Source organism: Oryx dammah, unplaced genomic scaffold (assembly GCF_014754425.2).
Source record: "Oryx dammah isolate SB20612 unplaced genomic scaffold, SCBI_Odam_1.1 HiC_scaffold_17, whole genome shotgun sequence".
Lineage (NCBI taxonomy): Eukaryota > Metazoa > Chordata > Mammalia > Artiodactyla > Bovidae > Oryx > Oryx dammah.
The window spans coordinates 7,625,390-7,645,836 of NW_024070201.1; the positions used below are offsets into that span (position 1 = coordinate 7,625,390).

Genomic DNA, 20,447 nt, shown 5'->3' on the forward strand with positions numbered 1-20,447 from the left:
GGTTTGATCCTTGGATCAGGAAGATTCCCTGGAGAAGGGAATGGCTACCCACTCCAGGATTCTTGCCTGGAGAATCCCATGGACAGAGGAGTCTGTCGGGCTATACAGTCCATGAGGTCACAGAGAGTCAGACATGATTGAGTAACTAACAGCAACTAACTAACTAACCCTAGAAGAGATTCTAACCAGAAGTTGGAGATCAAAAATGTGCAGATGTGAGGAATACTAAACCAGTAAGCCAGAAATAAGAACTCAAAGAGAACGAGTAAGGATGGCCAGGTGAAATTCAGGAAAAGATCACAAGGTGGCAGTACTGGTCTATGTAATAAACACAGGATTCTAGCAAGCAGCAGGAAAAACTCAAAAAAGAAGCAAGAGTTGAACAAAAACATGCAGCTACATACAGATCTTTTCATGTAAGAGTTAGAATAAAATTTTCTTTGCAAAAGCACAATTTCTATGACCCTAGCTTTCTAATCCCACATTCATATGCGATTATTTATGATGTTTTTATTTGTAAAGAGCAGCTTTCCATGGAGTTATCGGACATGGTCATTTATATGAAATGTTATAACTAAAAAATAATTTATTTAAAATTTTCATTTAATTTCCTGCGATTTTATTCCATATACATGTCTACCAATTCAATCTCTCCCACAACTTCTTCCTACAATAAAGTTAGAAAACACATTTGAGAAGATGCTAATATTTTTCTAATTCAAATAGCATAACATGTCTGTAAACTTTTATTTTATATGAGGAAAGAAACAGAGTTTGAAATCATCTTCATATGTGAATAATAGCCTGTCATTTCCTCTGTCTGGTGAAGAAGGAGGAGTCAGTCAAGCATTAATTGGTATGGGTGTTATGATTTCCAACAGTTAAATACTGGTTCTGCAATGATCTAATGCTTCTCTTCCTAAACAAGTTAACTTCTTACAAAATCATACACGTTTTGGAAAGCATATACTTTCAAATTGGTGTTAAGTTGTTACATTTCAAGAAATTTCCTTTATTTGTTCAACAGTTCCTGATGATGTGTCAAAATACATTGTCGGTAATTTTAGAATTATTTTATGCTGTCAATTTTATATCAACAAATAATTATTAGGGAAACTAAAGATTTAATAGATAACCCTTTATTAAAAGGATGCTATATACATTTATTAAATGATTCAATAATTTAAGATATATAGTCTGCACATATTGTGACTCAATTTAAAAGAACTGTATCTTAAAATAGTATTAAAAAACCTTTAATTAACCATGGCATAGACATGTAAATTTAGAGATTTTCAGAGACAAACTAAGAAAAAGCCTTTGAAGTATATACTTAGGCAACAGTAGCCTTCTAAATACTTGCATAGTAGTTATGAATTTGTTGCAAGTAATGTTGTTTCATTTCTTAATGTCTATACTGTCTTACTAGGAACTGGATATCATAAAAGAAAAATACTACTGTAATATGCAAAGTATAGAGAATTCAGCTTACAAAGGAGATACTTTAAGAACATCTGCAATAAATATTCCTATAAGACACCCAATTCCCTGAGATACATTTTCTACTGGCAACTTCTGGTAAAATTCAGTTTTGCTTAGTAGTAAACAAGTACGTTTTAATTCACAGTGCATGCTGAGGACAATTCTTTAGAGCGTAGAGAAAAATTATATACAAAGAGTTTTCTACCTTTTACTTTTGTTCCACATCTACTCTGGAAGCAGCATTTGAGAAAGCTTAATCAAGACAGCATGTATGACATAATTGCCTCTAGGTGGTGGCAAAGTTAAATGTTTAGTTCATTTTATCCTTAACAAATTCCATGATACTAAATCAAGGAAACTTAACAGGGCATTCTGACAGTCTTTAGGAATTGCATTTCCACTGTGTCATTTTCTTTGTTCAATGTGCCTGGGTGGGTGGAGTGGTAGGAAAAAGACTATTGTCTCAGCTTACCTTAAAGTAAACCTAACTTTTAAAATGATAATGTCAATAACAATAAGCCAGTAGGTAGATTAGGTTTTAATATTAAGAAAGGCACTTTTACCTTCAGGAAAAACACATATGGCACTCTATGATTCGCAAGGGTTTTAGAATCAATTTACCTAATCACCGCAACAAACTGACCAAAAGTAAAAACTGATACTGCATTAATAGATGAATAATAATTCGTGACACTGTACAGGAAACAGGGATCAAGACCATCCCCATGGAAAAGAAATGCAAAAAAGCGAAATGGCTGTCTGAGGAGGCCTTACAAATAGCTGAGAAAAGAAGAGAAGTGAAAAGCAAAGGAGAAAAGGAAAGATATAAGCATCTGAATGCAGAGTTCCAAATAATAGCAAGGAGAGATAAGAAAGCCTTCCTCAGCGACCAATGCAAAGAAATAGAGGAAAACAACAGAACGGGAAAGATTCGAGATCTATTCAAGAAAATTAGAGATACCAAGGAAATATTTCATACAAACATGGGCTCCATTAAGGAAAGAAATGGTATGGACCTAACAGGAGCAGAAGATATTAAGAAGAGGTGGCAAGAATACACAGAAGAACTGTACAAAAAAGATCTCCACGACCCAGATAATCACGATGGTGTGATCACTCACCTAGAGCCAGACATCCTGGAATGGGAAGTCAAGTGGGCCTTAGAAAGCATCACTACAAACAAAGCTAGTGGAGGTGATGGAATTCCAGTTGAGCTGTTTCAAATCCTGAAACATGATGCTATGAAAGTGCTGCACTCAATATGTCAGCAAATTTGGAAAACTCAGCAGTGGCCACAGGACTGGAAAAGGGCAGTTTTCATTCCAATCCCAAAGAAAAGCAATGCCAAAGAATGCTCAAACTACCACACAATTGAACTCATCTCACACGCTAGTAAAGTTATGCTCAAAATTCTCCCAGCCAGGCTTCAGCAATATGTGAACCATGAACTTCCAGATGTTCAAGCTGGTTTTAGAAAAGGCAGAGGAACCAGAGAGCAAACTGCCAGCATCCGCTGATCATGGAAAAAGCAAGAGAGTTCCAGAAAAACATCTATTTCTGCTTTGTTGACTATGCCAAAGCTTTTGACTGTGTGGATCACAATAAACTGTGGAAAATTCTTCAAGAGATGGGAATACCAGACTACCTGACCTGCCTCTTCAGAAACCTATATGCAGGTCAGAAAGCAACAGTTAGAACTGGACATGGAACAACAGACTGGTTCCAAATAGGAAAATGAGTATGTTGAGGCTGTATATTGTCACCCTGCTTATTTAACTTCTATGCAGAGTACATCATGAGAAATGCTGGGCTGGAAGAAATACAAGCTGGAATCAAGATTGTCGGGAGAAATATCAAAAACCTCAGATACGCAGATGACACCACCCTTATGGCAGAAAGTGAAGAGGAACTAAAAAGCCTCTTGATGAAAGTGACAGAGGAGAGTGAAAAAGTTGGCTTAAAGCTCAACATTCAGAAAATGAAGATCATGGTATCTGGTCCCATCATTTCATGGGAAACAGATGGGGAAACACTAGAAACAGTGTCAGACTTTATTTTTGGGGGCTCCAAAACCACTGCAGATGGTGATTGCAGCCATGAAATTATAGATGTTTCCTCCTTGGAAGGAAAGCTATGGCCAACCTAGGTAGCATATTAAAAAGCAGAGACATTACTTTGCCAACAAAGGTCCATTTAGTCAAGGCTATGGTTTTTCCAGTGGTCATGTATGGATGTGAGAGTTGGACTGTGAAGAAAGCTGAGCACCGAAGAACTGATGCTTCTGAACTGTGGTGTTGGAGAAGACTCTTGAGAGTCCCTTGGACTGCAAGGAGATCCAACCAGTCCATTCTAAAGGAGATTGGTCCTGGGTGTTCATTGGAAGACTGATGCTAAAGCTGAAACTCCAATATTTGGCCACCTCATGCGAAGAGTTGACTCACTGGAAAAGACTCTGATTCTGAGAATGATTGAGGGCAGGAGGAGAAGGGCAGGACAGAGGATGACATGGCCGGATGTTATCACTGACTTGATGGACGTGAGTTTTGGCAAGCTGCTATTTTGGGTCGCAAGGAGTCAGACACGACTGAGCGACTGAACTGAATGAACTGAATCATTTAGCAAAACCATAGCAAGTCAGCAAAGGAATAGCTTATTCACAATTTCTCAGCTGATTAATCATCAGGTCACAGCTTAATTGGCAAAGAATCTACCTGCAATGCGGGAGACCCTGGTTCGATTCCTGGGTTGGGAAGATATGCTGGAGAAGGGATAGGCTAGCCACTCCAGTGTTCTTGGGCTTCCCTTGTGGCTCAGCTGGTAAAGAATCTGTCTGCAATGCAGGAGACCTGGGTTTGATCCCTGAGTTGGGAAGATCCCCTGGAGAAGGGAAAGGCTACCCACTCCAGTACTCTTGCCTGGGGAATCCCATGGGCAGAGGAGCCTGATGGGCTTACAGTCCATGGGGTTGCAGAGTCAGACATGATGGAGCGACTTCACTTTCACTTTTCACTTTCTTGCATTGGAGGAGGAAATGGCAACCTACTCCAGTGTTCTTGCCTGGAGAATCCCAGGGACAGAGGAGCCTGGTGGAGTGCCGTCTATGAGGTCGCACAGAGTCAGGCATGACTGAAGCGACTTAGCAGCAGCAGCTAGCATGGGAGTAAGGGGCAGGCCTCTGAAGCAATCTGAAGTAATTCCAGTTATTTCAGACGACTGATGCCCAAACTGGGCAGAAGTGGAATAATGAACACAGTGTGATACTAGAACAAGGACAGACATACGCATCAACAGAATAGAACTGAGAGTCTAGAAATAAACTCAGATATCTATGAACAACTTATTTTCAACAAGGGTGGCAAGATCATACAATGTGTAAAGAATGGTCTTTACAACAAAGAGTTCTTTGATGACTGAAGAGCCACATGGAAAAGAATGGAGTTTGACACCTACCTCAGACCACAGACAAAAACTAATTATAACTGGGTGAACTGAAGAGCATGTGTATTACATCCCAATAAGAGTGTTTTTAAAAAATACAAACACTTCTCATAAATAGAGCATCGTAATGTACTAAAAGAGATCAAAGCCTCATACAGACGTCTACATCTGGCCACTGAAATCTCCAAGAAGACTGGAAAACTAGAGCACAGGCAAGGCATAAATTTTCATCCTGTACACGTGTCTAGCCTAGGAGATAATCCTGTGGTTTTTGCTATTCTTTACTTGGAGGAAAACAAAGAAAAATCCCAAGGGATAGCTTCTGAATGACCACAGAGTGCTTTAAGTCTAATGTACAGATTGAAAGGGAATGAAAAAGTATCAATATCTAATGCAATGAATGAGAAAACCGAAGAAAAAAAAGAGTCATGGATGGAAAGAGGTCAGTCAGTGTGGCCCAGGGGACAACTTGTCAAAGAGGGTAATAATCAGAGAAGGTGTGTTGTTGCAAAGTTGCTAAGTCCTATCTGACTCTGCACCCTCAAGAACAGCAGCAGACCAGGCTTCCCTGTCCTTCACCATCTGCTGGAGATTCCACAAACTCACGTCCACTGAGTCAGTGATGTTATATAACCATTCATCCTTGCCATTCCTTCCTCTCTCGCCCTCAGTCTTTCCCAGCCCACGGTCTTTTCCAATGAGTCGGCTCTTCACATCAGGTGGCCAAAGTATTGGAGCTTCAGCTTCAGTCCTTTCAATGCATATTCAGAGTTGATTTCCTTTAGGAATGACTGGTTTGATCTCTCTGCTGTCCAAGGGAGTCTCAGGAGTCTTCAACACCACAATTTGATAGAATCAATTCTTACATGCTCAGCCTTCTTTATAGTCCAACTCACATCTGTTCATGACTAATGGACATAGCTTTGACTACATGGACCTTAGTCAGCAAAGTATATCTCTGCTCTTTCATACACTGTCTAGGTTTGTCATAGATTTTCTTCAAAGGAGCAAGCATTTTTTAATTTCATGACTGCAGTCAACCATCCACAGTGATTTTGAAGTCCAAAAAACTAAAGAAAGAAAGTGAAGTCTCTCAGTCATGTCCGACTCTTTGTGACCCCACGGACTGTAACCCACCAAGCTCCTTGGTCCTTGGGATTTTCCAGGCATGAATACTGGAGTGGGTTGCCATTTCCTTCTCCAGGAGATCTTCCCAACCCAGGGATCGAACCTGGGTCTCCCGCATTGTAGGTAGACACTTTACCATCTGAGCTACCAGGGAAGCCTTTTAAAAAAAAATAAAATCTGTCACCATTTCCACTTTCCCCCCATCTATTTGTCATGAAGTGTCATGGGACTGAATGCCATGATCTACATTTTTTGAATGTTGAGTTTTAATCCAGCTTTTTCACTCTCTTCTTTCACCTTCATCAATAATAGGCTATTTAGTTCCTCTTTGCTTTCTGCCATTAGAGTGTTAGCAACTGCATATCTGAAGTTTTTGATACTTTTCCCAGCAGTCTTGATTCCAGCTTGTGCTTCATCCAGCCCAGCATTTCTCATGATGTACTCTGCACAGAAGTTAAATAAGCAGGGTGACAATATACAGCCTTGACATACTCCATTCCCAATTTGGAACCAGTCTGTGGTTCCATTCCTGTCCTAACTGTTGCTTCTTGACCTGCATACAGATTTCTCAGGAGGCAGGTCAGGTGGTCGTATTATCATCTCTTGAAGGAGTTTCCACAATTTATTGTGATCCACACAGTCAAAGGTTTTAGCATAGTCAATGAAGCAAAAGTAGAAGTTTTTCTGGAACTCTCTTGCTTTTTCTATGATCCAGTGGATGTTGGCAATTTGATCTCTGGTTCCTCTGCCTTTTCTAAATCCAGCTTCAACACCTGAAAGTTCTTGGTGCACCTACTGCTGAAGCCTGGCTTGGAGAATTTTGAGCATTACTTTACTAGCATGTGAGATGAGTGCAATTGTTCAGTAGTTTGAACATTCTTTAGCATTGCCTTTCTTTGGCATTGGAATGAAAACTGACCTTTTCCAGTTCTGTGGCCACTGTTGCGTTTTCCAAATTTGCTGACATATTGAGTGCAGCACTTTCACAGCATCATGTTTCAGGATTTGAAATACATCAACTGGAATTCTATCACCTCCACTAGCTTTGTTCATAGTGATGCTTTCTAAGGCCCCTTTTACTTCACACTCAATGATGTCTGGTTCTAGGTGAGTGACCATACCATTGTGGTTATCTGGTCATTACGTCCTTTTACGTATAGTTCTTCTGACACTTGTGTTCTTGCCACCTCTTCTTAATCTCTTCTGCTTCTGTTAGATCCTTGCCTTTTCTGTCCTTTGTTGTGCTCATCTTTGCATGAAATGTTCCCTTGGTATCTCCAGTTTTCTTGACGAGATCTCTAGTCTTTCCCACTCTAATACTCTCTTACAGTGTGCAGGATTCTTGCTGTGGTGGCTTCTCTTGTGGCAGAGCACCAGCTCTAGACTCAAGGGCTCAGTAGTTCTGGTGCATAGGCTTAGTTGCCCCAAGGCCCATGGGATCTCCCAGAGCAGAGATTGAACCCATGTTCTGTGCATTGGCAGGTGTATTCTTAACCACTGGACCACCAGGGAAGTCAATGAAAAAAGTATGGAAGAACAAATGAATGAATGAACAGATATGAACACAGATTCAATTCATTTAAAAAGCCAAAACTTTCTGAAGTCATGGCTATATACTGTCTCAGCAGTGAAGACTCACTGGAGTTCCTAAAGATGAATTTCCACTATTTCAAGGGGATGGAATTCAAATGAAACAGAGCTGAAACTTCTTTGGTAAAGAAACAAGGCAATAAAGAATAGTCAGTTATCTTTTCAACTAAATGGGAATGAAGAAGGTAACATGGCCATCAATGTGATAAAATCCAGCAGAAGCTATGTTTAGACCAGGCCTTTACATGATGGATTTCTAAAATGAAGTATAAGAGATGAGTCAGTTAAATAGATAGAATGCATTTTTCTGACTTCTCCAAAATTCTTCATGGTCTAACAGTCACTGCAAACTTCAAGTTTTCAGTAACAGTACCTATAACTAAATCCAAAGACTAACAAGCTTTTATTTAAATGTATACAACCTGAGGAGAGCTTTATTGTTTCATTTTTATAGAATGACTGCACTTAGATTTTCAGCAGAATAGAAATCTAACTTTTAGTCCTACAATGTCTTTTTTAAAAAAAATAATACTGTCTTATTTTCTCACATTAATCTACTCTAAATTTTCTATACTAAGGTTAACCAATTATATTGAAAATGAACACAAAATCTTTTGCTTTCAGGACCTGAAGGTCTACATACTATCTGGGAGACCTTTTTAACTTAGCAAGTAGTTGTTCAGTTTCAAAATTATTCACATCTATTAGAAAAGCTAAAAAGCATTTTATAAGTATCATTCACGATATAATAAGCTAAAGAGCTAAAGCATGTTAACTAAATTACCTTAGATTTTTTTCAGAAAATGATTTAAAAATAAATTTAGCAGTCTAAGGGATGAGTATTAAAAGGAGCATGCTTCAGTTTATATTTAATTGCTTATTTTCACTTCTCCACATGATGTTTAAACATAATACAAAAAGACTGAAGTCTAAAAAAATAAAGTGAAAATGTTCTTATAGAATTTAGATGCATATTTTAAAGCATGTTAAAATTAAAAATGTGGTTTTGAAAAAGCTTTATTTGGCTTTGAAGCACACGGATAAATGACTCATCAATATTGTTTTCTTATCTAGTGATAACAGTCCATGTGCAAGCTCACACTAGCTTATTGATGCTTATGACAAACCAGGTACTTTGCATATTACCTGCAGCAGATGTGACAATTCTGGGAACTACACACAAAGTTTATCCCCGACTGACAGATAAAAACCTGAGGATCACAGAATTGGAAAAGCATTCCAAATTCACAGAGCTGTACGACTGAGGCCAAACTTCAACTTATAGTCACTCAGCCATTATACTTTGTCTCTACATGAAAAGTGGCCAGTTACCTGTGGCCTCGGGAGACAACTTAAAACAGAATTATGAAAGAAGGATGGAAGATCAAGTGAATGAATGAACAGATATGTTCATGGACTCAATCATCGTTACCAAAGTGAAGAAAAATCTCTTGTTTTCTTCTAATTTTTAAGGAATTAAAATAAATTTACAGTCCAGTTTTCTAGGGTCATCCATTTTATTTGGTCAGGGCAAGCAATAAGAACTAACTTTGTAATGAAGCAGTCTTTACGGTTGTTGGTGGTATGAAATAGTTAACTCTGGACTTGGGTTCTGGCTTCCTGGTTCTCCCTCTCTGTAAGTTTGTGACCTCAGGCAACTAATAGTCTTTCTGTGACTTAAGTTCCTCATCTTGAAGGATAAAAACTACCAATAATAAAGCCATGGTGGGGTTCACATGGGAGAATGCGGAAAACACAGGACACAGAATAGTTGCTCACAAAACACTAGTCCCAACTACGTACGCTTGCAGGATACAGTCAAAACATCCACGAACTGCAGCTGAATGAACCGTAAGGGAGTTAAGTTATAACAAGATTATTTTGGTTTTCTGAGCCACAAACTTCATGTTCCATAACAGACTTTCTAGACAGGGCATTCAACTCTCTTACGTAGGCTGTTCATGTTCAGTTACTTCTCAAGGTTTTTCCTCCTACTCCCTCAAAATTCTCATAAAATCTGGGCAACTGTGAGAAATAGGAGGATCTTAAAATCAAGAATCAGGACATCATATTTCTCCCTCTCTGATCTCTTTTCCCCCATTACAGACCTGAACTCACATATCTTGTTGGCAAATCTGAAAGAATACCTAGTCTAGCACTGCTAGACAGAAATATAACACAAACCACAAATGCAAACTAGTGTGAAAATTTTGATTTTCTAGTAGTCACAAGAAACTTAAACCAAGTGAAATTTAATTTTTTATACAGTGTATTCAAAAGATTATCATTTCAACATATAATCAATATCAAAGAGGATTTAATGATGTTTCTTTAAAAAAGAAAGGTTTTCTTTTTTGTACTAAGCCTTTGCAATCTAGTATGTGTTTGAGGTTTGGAGCACATCTTAATCTACACTAGTCTCATTTCATGGGTTTGACAGTCATATATAAGTAGTTGCTACCACACTGAGTAGTGCGAGTCTAGAGATCATGAATTAGCTACCATCGCATTCCAAATAAACTATGATAAACAGAGGAAAAAGGCCATTAAAATCATATAGCTAATGGAGAACTGAGTTTAAAAAGCTGGCTTTCTGTATACTTCAAAAATAGTAATTTATAAAAAAATATATAACTGTCCCTCTTTTCCCATATATTAGACCCAGACTCTCCTAGGAATAATGAAGCTGTAGGAACATCTTTCCCTGGTACCACCTGAATATTCTGTAGACATTTTATCATAAGTACAAGTTGACCTTTAAATAATGTGGGAATTAAGGATGCCTATATGCTCATGCATGTGTGTGTGCACACAATACGCACACACACCCCTTTTGGAACTCTGTGTATAACTTTACAGACCAGTCATGGCATCTGATGCTCTTCATCCACAGACCCAACCAACCTGCAGACTGTGTAGTACTGTGGTATTTATTGAAAAACATCTGAATATAAGTGGGATCCACACCGTTCAAAGTCGTATTGTTCAAAGGTCAACTATAGGAGGATCTTGACGTTAATTGAAATCATGGAAAATTAGTCTCAAATAATCATCATAAAGTAAGAATATTATTTAATGGGAATCAACAGGACTATTTATATTTTCTACTTGCTATCACAGAATCTGTTTTAAGTCACATTCCTAAAGTACTTTGCTTTACTCTAATGCTTATTTGTCAAACAAATCTCAGCTAAACTAGCATAGATTGCTTCATTTCTTCAATATAAAGCTTTATACAACAGGAATTGGATTTCTGCAGGAAATAACCTTCAAAGATATTAAAGTTTCCTCATGTGTTTTTATCTTTATAGCTCCTGGGGGCTTTGTTTCTGAAATCGTAAAGGCTTTTTTCCTCTAAATTAATTTGTAAATGTATAACCTAAAGAGTAGCAAGCCCACGTTCTAGTGCTCCCATTTCTAATCTTCTCAGTGCGGGGGTAGAAATTAAGTAAAATCCCATGGATGAGACTTTGTGGCTGGAAATGGAATGAGAGAGACTAAACTGACAGTACTATTTGGTTTGGCCAGACATTCTAATAAGAAAAATCCAGCAGCCAGGAAAATATTTTGGAAGAAGGACAAATTTAACATCGACCTTGACTGTGGTGTCACCAGAAAGGCATGCATTACAGAAGACTTATCAGACCATCCCAGTATGGGATACCACAGAGGGAAGGAAGAAACATTTCAGTTGAAGGACAGTTTCCACTTCTCTACCTGTATTGCCACATGAATTCACAAATTCTTAGCATTCCTTCTGTGACCTGTAAGCAAATGATTTTACAACCTTTTCCTTATATATCTGATGTCATCTTACAGAATGGTTTGGTTCACTGTTCCCAGACAGGATGGGCTATAAAAGAGTCTTGGATGGGGAAACGGGCTACACGCGTGCCTCTTCAGAGGAGAGAGTTACTACAGCTGTGGAAGGATCATTCCAGGTGGGAGGAAGACCCGCACAGCAGATGAGCAGAGTATCTGCAGGGAATGGGAACACACAAGGAAGGAGGGTGAAGACAAAGCATCAGAACTAATGGGGACACTCTAACAAAGAGCTGACATTCAGAAATCCCAAGAGGCAGGCCAGAGGGAAGTGTGCCAACAAGGAGACAGGCTTCAAAAACCATGACACGACTCAGAGGCAGGACCTACTCCATGAGGAGAGGAGTAGGAATTTTAAGAATTAGTCATCTTCCTTGATGAGGGCTTGTCAAGCTGACCCTGTGTCCAAGAAACCCAGCTGAGTTTCAGAAAGCCGAGTGAAAGTTTACCAGACACCAGAGCATCTGCTAAATAAGAGGCTATCAATTCAAACTAGGGGGTTTGAGGACTTAGTGATTGGCAAACATAACTCGGGAGTCAAGGCTGTCATCACAGTGAAAGCCACTCAGTCCTGTCCGATTCTTTACTATCCCACTGGTCCCATGGATCCTATACAGGCCATGGAATTCTCCAGGCCAGAATACTGGAGTGGTAGCCTTTCCCTTCTCCAGGGGATCTTCCCAACCCAGGGATCGAAGCCAGGTCTCCCACATTGCAGGTGAATTCTTTACCAACTGAGCTATTTATATAATAGCCAGTAGAAAGGCAGGTGGCTCTAGCTGAAGGCACAGGAGTGAAGCAGGGGTACAGAGCCAGGCAGGGGCCAAGACTCTTCATGGACTCTGCTCTGTCCCAGTTTCCCATCACCTTTAGGTAATCACTGATGGGTTTTCATCAGGAAATAAAATTTCCAAATACATTTAGAAATGTATTTTCCCTTCTCCTTATTATCCACTCAATTAGGAATAGGGTATTTTATTGCTCATAATAAGTAGTTTTTTTTTTTTTAATCAACTGACATAGGAAGAAAAGATGGGTTAAATTATATATTTGATTTCTTATATATTTTATGATCAATATCCTATCATCTTGACTACAGAACTTACCATTATTCATCACAGATGATACCTCATGAAAATGCCTATTCAGGCAATATTGTAATATATTAAGGTATTACTTGGGAAAAAATGCCAAGAAAACGAAGTAAGTTTATAAAGACCAGCCACCTGTTCTTTTCTGCAATGCAGTTTACATTAGGGAATCCATTACTTTTTACACTGACTTAGGAAAATAAATGACTTCACTGGAAAGTCAGGCAGGTCCCCACCTTGTATGGAAGCAGAGTGGAACAAAGGAAGAAATATAGCCTTACCTTCTCTCCCTTCAACTGAAGGTTTGATAAATGGGTCACTATAGCGGTGAGGTGTTTTCCCTTAGGTATATGTAATATACATGCTTTAATGTTAAGTTTTAGGCTTTTTAAATCAATAGGCTATTCCAGAGCAGTGCTAGATTTACAGAAAAGCTGAACAGAAATTAGAGGTCACACACCCTCCCTGGCCCTTACCCACACGAGTTCCCATTATTAACACCTTGCATCAGTGTGGCACATCGGTTACAAAACGATAACCCAGTACTGACATATTATTATGAAAGTTCATAGTTTACATTACAGTTCACTCCTGGTATTGTATCTGCTACAGGTTTTGACAAATGTATAATGAATAACACGTATCGGCTATTACAGTGTCCTACAGATGAGGGCATTTCATTGCCCTAAAGTGCTCCATGCTCCACGTACATACTCTCCCACGCTTCTCTCCTTTTATTTTTAAAAACCATAATTGTCAACAGAAAAAAACTGCAAATTTTTCTTAGAAGATGTATTGTAGCTACTATTTTATACAGAAAATAGATCTTACCGGTTCGACAAATTCAAACTTCTTTTTTTCCTGAACTTCTTGAATTTTAAAGACATATTCTAGTGATGCCTCATAGAAGTTCTGATGTTCTCGGTCAATCTGTGTATCTGCCTAAAAAGCATAAAAAGGCAAATATGACATAGAGAGTGATTATTGAAGTTTCTATGTTAGAGAGGAAATCAAATAGTATTCTACTCTGAAACCTTTTTTAAAAATTAAGTCCTACAAAAAGTTTGAATATAGCAATTGTATCTTGGGAATACAAAGACTAGGAAAACACAGTCTTTGTCCGAGAGAGCTTATCGTGTATGGAACGGGAAGAAAATGCACACACACACCCACACACACAGAGCAAACATACAACACTCATTAACTTAAAAATGATTATAAAAGGGTATGCAAATCTATATGAAAATCTAAGCAATCACAAAAGAGAGTCTAAATTCTGGGGAAAAAATGGTGGTGCTCTGAGTTGAATCCTAAGATGAATAACTGGCCACGAGTAGTCAAAGATAAGAAAGGGGTCACTCCCATGAAAACGTAAAGAGGCATGAAAAAGTCTGACAGAGTCTGCCTTCAGAGTAAGTGGAGGGAAGGAGGCAGAAGCAAGGCTGGAATAACACTACAAAAGATCCTGAAAATGGCATGTGGTGGTTTAGTCATTAAGTCATGCCCAACTCTTACAACCCCATGGACTGCAGCCTGCCAGGCTCCTCTGTCCATGGGATTCTCCAGGCAAGAATGCTGGAATGGGTTGCCATTTCCTTCTCCAGGGGATCTTCAAAACCCAGGAATTGAACCCAGGTCTCCTGCATTGCAGGCAGATTCTTTGCCACCTGGGCAATGAGGGAAGCCCTGAAAACTGCATAATGTCTTGATTTAATTGAGGAAGAATCATCTCAGAATATTCAACAGCAGGCTTTCCTGGTGGTTCGGACAGTAAAGAATCCGCCTGCAATGTGGGAGACCTGGGTTCAACCCCTGGGTTGGGAAGATTCCCTGGAGGAGGACATGGCAACCCACTCCAGTATTCTTGCCTGGAGAATTCCATGGACAGAGGAGCCTGGCGGGCTGCAGTCCACGGGGTTGCAGAGTCGGACACAACTGAGTGACTCAGCACACACATTATAGAGATAATACTGGTAGCAGAGTTCCCAAAGCAGAGGTTCTAAGCAAGGACTCATGCTGCAACAAAGCTGTGCACATTCTCTTCCGTCTTCTATGCTCATCATTGTTCTCACATGCTATCTTTAGAACTGACTGGTTCAGTAAAAATTTTACTGAATTTACTGATTTTACCTTACTTTCATTGCCCAGCGACACTACTCCTCACTGCCAGCTGAAATTAGTAAAGGCAGATGAGTAGAATGGCCTCTCCAGAATACTAAGTATCTGCCAGCAACAATTTGGGAATAGGACACTGCTTTGGAGCCATTTTACACTGATAATTTAACAAACAAGAACTTAAAGAAAGATAAAGTTAGGTTTTCTGGCTTTGACAGCATAGCATCTTAACACTTCATTTGAAAGAAGGACTTTAAAAAATACTTACATAATTAAAAATAACCCAATAAGTAGTTCATTAGCGATGGATAAACTTGAGAATTCCAAGTTTACAGACTAATATATCAGAAAGTGAAAGTGTCAGTCATACAGTTGTGTCCGACTCTTTGTGGACCCCATGGACTATAGCCCACCGGGCTCCTCTGTCCATGGGGTTTTCCAGGCAAGAGTACTGGAGTCGGCTGCCATTGCCTTCTCCAGGGGATCTTCCTGACCCAGGGATTGAACCCTGATCTTCCGCATTGCAGGCAGATTCTTTACCGTTTGAGCCACAGAAGGAAGCCACAATACATCAAAAGAATAATATAAGCCAAGTGGGAAATTTGGACCAGTAGCTTTTCAGTATCCTAAGTTAGTATTTCCCACAAGTTACATACATTTTCTTCCTACCACTTAGAGGAACACCCTATTTATAGAATAAATGGTAAGGGGATACAGGTGGTGTTATGCTAATAAAGTTTAACAATTGGTTCCCTTCAGGGTAGGGGGAGATCCCGATTTACACTATTTGCTGGTCTTTGTGGTATAAATATTCCCAAGATAACCAGTTCCAAAGTACAAATACAACATCACTGAACCAGCAACAAGAAAGAGATGAGAAAACTGGCCCAAGAGAAAGCTCCAGTGTACACCACAGGGTGTAAAAGATGAAAAAATATTTTCAGTCTCAGAAAGTCTATCCAACAAGTTATTTCTGAAGCTTCTGTTTACTTTAAAAGATGATCTTTGCGTCAACTCGCACACAGGAACAAACCTGAATGCTTGAAACACTGTTAGAGCCTAAAATGATTATTTCTGGTTAACAGGGCTGCAGAGCAGGCATGCTAGCCATTGAAAGGCCTGCTTCGATTAAAGAGCTAATACTGGTAGCAGAGTTCCGAGAGGCAGAGGTTCTAAGCAATGACTCATGCTCCAACACTACGGGAATGTGGATTTTAGGAGGGTTCCCACCTGAAAGAAGAAGCAAATGAGCAAGAGGGTGTGGTCAGCTCTCCCCTCCACATCCTCTATCTCTCACCCTACGTTTTGTAAATCACCACTGTGTAACAGCTGAGAGCTCTTACAGCGCAAGCGCGTGCCCGTCACAGGGAACGCGCTTGGCCACGGGCTACTTGTGTTCTGGAAGCATCCCTGAGCTGCACCTGAAAAAGCCCCTGGGGCCACCTTGTGGTGGGCAGGCTGAGTCTCGGCTGCCGCCTGGCTCAACAGCAAAGAAGAGAAGACGGCGTGTCTGCTGCTCTGGCTGCTGCGCCAGTCGGGAGAGAAGAAATGTGTTAGCGGCTTGGGCAGCTCCTTGAGTCTTCTTCCCATTTCCCTGCTTGCGTCTTGCCTACCATGGGTTCCAGGAACACTGTGCAACAGTGTGAACAGCGAGACACCACCTGCCTAACGGATGAAAGTAGTTCACTAATGCTAAAGCTGTACAAGCGATATGGGCTGTTTTGAACCCCTGCTTTGTATCTGGGAGTCAGGAATTTGCCTACATGACAAGCAGAAGGTGTCTACATGACCAGCCTCCAGTAAAAACCATTGGCTCTCAGTCTGCGAGATTCTAGTAGATACCATTTCACATGTGTTGTCCTAACTCATTGCTGAGGGAATTAAGTCCTGTGTGTCACCTCTGGGAGACGATTCTTAACGCTTGTGCCTGGTTTCCCTTAGACATCGAAAACTAAATTTAACATACAAACCTGCTTTGAAAGGTCATCTAGAATGCACAATTCTAACAGAATACAATAGCTTAATTCTTTTTTTTTTTCAGTACCAGATTTAGAAAGACATTCTTTTACCTCAGATGAATTCCTTTAGTCCTTGAGCTCATAGTGTATCAGTTGCTATACACTCATTAACAACTGTGGTCAAGTATTTTGTACTGGAGAAATAAGATGACTATGTAATTCATAGTCCAAACTTTTAAAAATGATAGGGAATAGTAATTACTCCAGACAAACAGATTGCTTAAGTAGCTGTTGTTTACACAGCAAAGTCATCCCAGTAAGAAGCCAAATTAGGTACATAAGAAAACCACACAGTTCAGCAGACAGCAGCTACCTAAATTCTTCCTCACACACCCTAAGCTGTCTTAATTCAAAATAGAGGAAAAAGGGATAGTGAAAACAACTATCACTCAGGTGACAGCTACTGATTTATTCCCAGAGGGAAAAGGATTTAAGCTGGATGCTGAGGAATGGAGAGGTTTCGAGAAGGTGGAGATAAAACAGGAGTTTTAGTGAGGGACTCAAGTCAGGAGAGGTTATGTTCTCGTAGATGGAGCAAAGGGGTTTGTCTGAAACTGTCAGAAGTGAGAGCTGAGACAGCACAGAGAGAATGAGTATGCACTCATCTTATAAACCAGGCAAGAACTGGAGGAAGGTGTAGTCAGGATCAGAGCTGGACTTCAAGAAGCTTAGAAGATTAGCGTGAGCACGGTGTAGAATGCATCGATTCAACGGTGAAGCTGGGTGTACCTGCCTACAAGGAGACCTCTTACTTGATACAGGTGAAGGTGTTTGGTATATCCTAGGAAGACAGGCTTGAGGATGCAGGTGTGAGAAGCAGAGGGGGAAAAAGTCGAAGATAATTTTGACACAAGAAATAACACCAAGCATTAACAGAATTAAAGAAGTGAGAAGCAGGGTCAAATTGGAGAAAATGGGTGAGATTTCACATGTCACTATGGTGTTGTAGTAACCCATCGGTGGATAGTGCAAAGGTGGTCAGGATGAGAAATATGGCGGGAAACACTCACTGAGATGTTACAGACAATATGAAAGGTGTAGAGCCACTGGGGACAGAGAGAAGGACAAGAATAGCGGTAGGTAGAACCTGAGCAACTCCCTTCACTCAGGAGGTGGGAGAGGAGAACCTGTTGAAAGTATCTTTACTTATAAACGTTAACAGACACCCAAACTCTTGGCTCCTAAAAGGAACCCTTGTACTGTTCTCCTAACTATAAAATTAATACATACTCATTACTATATGTTTATTCATTGTTCATTATTAAACAGGGAAATGTAAAGATAATAAATTAACTGCAGCCTCACTGTAAATATTTACAACATGTACACAAAAAATTACTTTAAAAGACATGAATAATAGTATATATTTCTGGTTTAAATCCTGTTATTCCACACTTAGGCTAACAAATATTTCCAAATGTCTTTAAATGCTTTTCCAAATAAAACTTTCACAGTCATATCAATTCTGTTTTGGGCCAAGCTCTATTTGTGTATTTATCCCAATCATTCTTTTGTGCTATTTTGGATGTTTCTAAAATTTTTATCGTGAATAACTCTTGGATCAACATATTTACACAATTTATTTTTATACTCATTTCTGATCATTTCTTTTGGTCAAATTCCTATCAACAGAAATCATTTCAGCTCTCTTGGACATATAAGGTTGATTGAAATATGGTCAAATGTACCTCAAAAGTTTTTGAATGATTTCATATTCCCACCAGAACAGCCAAAGTCTGCTTAGTTTCCCATACCTTCACTAACAATAGATATTATCTTTTAATAAATTAATGTGCTGCTGTTGCTGCTGCTGCTGCTGCTAAGTCGCTTCAGTCGTGTCCGACTCTGTGCAACCCCATAGACGGCAGCCCACCAGGCTCCGCCGTCCCTGGGATTTTCCAGGCAAGAACACTGGAGTGGGTCACCATCTCCTTCTCCAATGTGCTGCTACTATTATTAAATTATACTTTTAAAATATATGATATAGAAACTTACAATATTTATTACGGTTTATATTTCTTCTTTGATGAAATGCCCTTTCATATTCTTACTCCATTTTTTCCAATAAAACCTTTATCTTTTCCACACTGATTTCCAAAAGCATCTAATATAAGGAGATGGTTATCCTCTGTCACGTGATACAAGTCCCCTAATACTTCATCTTTTAATTTGATTTAAGGTCTTTTGAAAGAGACAGATTATTTTTATGCATTTTGGTCTTTTTACATTTCCTTCATGAGCTCTTCCTCGTAGTTTATGCGTGTGTGTGTGTGTGTGTGTGTGTGCGTGCGTGCGTGCGTGTGTGTGTGTGTGTGTACTTTGGCTACCTGATGAGAAGAGCCGACTCACTAGAAAAGTTTCTGAGGCTGGGGAAGATTGAGAGGAAAAGGAGAAGCGAGTGGCAGAGGATGAGATGGTGAGACAGCACCACTGACTTCACAGACCTGAGTGTGAAGGAACTCTGGGAGATGCTGAAGGACAGGGGAGCCTGGCGTGCTGCAGTCCACAGGGCTGCAAAGAAGTCAGCCAGCTAAGGGCAGCCTCTTATTAAGTCCACCAAGAATCTGATAACTCTTCAGAGACTCTATGCATTGCCCTTGATTTTGAGGCAGTCGATTTTTAGAATGTGCCTTGGCCTTGGTCTTTGGTACATGATGGTGACAACTGGGGGAGCTTTTCCACAGATGACTTCATCTACATATTACATTCTCTCTCAGTTTTATTCTAAGGCAATGTTTAAAAGTTTACATAGACACGCATTTAAGAAGTTTAGAATATGTGATGAACACAATATTAAAGAACATAGGACACTATAAGATTAAAAATGTCCATGAAAATTAAAAATATAATTTCTCTTAATAACAGATTTTTCTCCACTTCACATTAACCCCAAAATCTTTCCATAGGCACCCCACAGTCTATTAAATTATCCTATTTTAATAGCAGGTATTACTAACAAGTTATTTATTATAGTGAAATACAAATCCTTCCAATGTTCAACATTTTAAGTGAGGAAATTCAATTCCCTCTAGGGGAACATAAAAATACAGTAAAAAGGAATCAGAAGTAACTCTTCCATGACTTTTTGACTGCAGTTCCACTGCACTTGAACTCGTCAAGCATGCCTCGTGGCTGAACAAGAAGGTCAGAAAAATAGGAATACGAATAAGAAGAGCGGGGGACCAAGCTGAACTTGAACAACAGTTCAGGAAGGAAGGTGACTTTGCTAGAGGATCAGAATGAGACATTTAAAAGAGTTCCACGATGCAATCCCTAGAAATACTGAGAAGAGACGAAGAAGAGACTGTAAGAGGCTCAGCACCATGCAAGATTTCCTGAGGTGGGCTGGGGACAGTGATAGCTGCCGGTGCTCAACAAGTCCCGGTTCAGCTCTGAGACACAATGCTGTACGCTGGGGAAAGTGTGCATGGTGAAAGACAACAGAGCCATTTAGAAAAACAGACAAAACATATGCTATCACTAGAGCTGAAGCTGCATCACTCCTCAGTAAAAGAGTTTTCTATCTGGCTAACTATGGTTAAAACACTACCAATGAGAAGAGCAAATTTTCAGGATAAAAGGAAGAAATGCACTCCCTGTATGAGAACACGGTCCACATTAGTAAAATATTTCTGTTGACTTGTTTAAATTGACAAAAAATAATAAAGATCTCAAAACATGTAACTGTATATCTTTTCTCCCTTAATGCTGATGTAACAATTGAAGAACAGATATTTTTTAACTTAATATAAATGCTACGCCA

General features: G+C 39.5%; 1 protein-coding gene across 1 annotated transcript in view; it reads right to left on the reverse strand.

The window, feature by feature from the left end:
* ARHGAP42 (Rho GTPase activating protein 42) overlaps positions 1–20,447 on the reverse strand; it is a 334,877-nt gene that overhangs the window by 76,644 nt on the left and 237,786 nt on the right. The window contains exon 6 of the mRNA XM_040257874.1: positions 13,383–13,493. Within this exon, the coding sequence (XP_040113808.1) occupies positions 13,383–13,493 (111 nt within the window). The remainder of the gene's footprint in view (positions 1–13,382; positions 13,494–20,447) is intronic.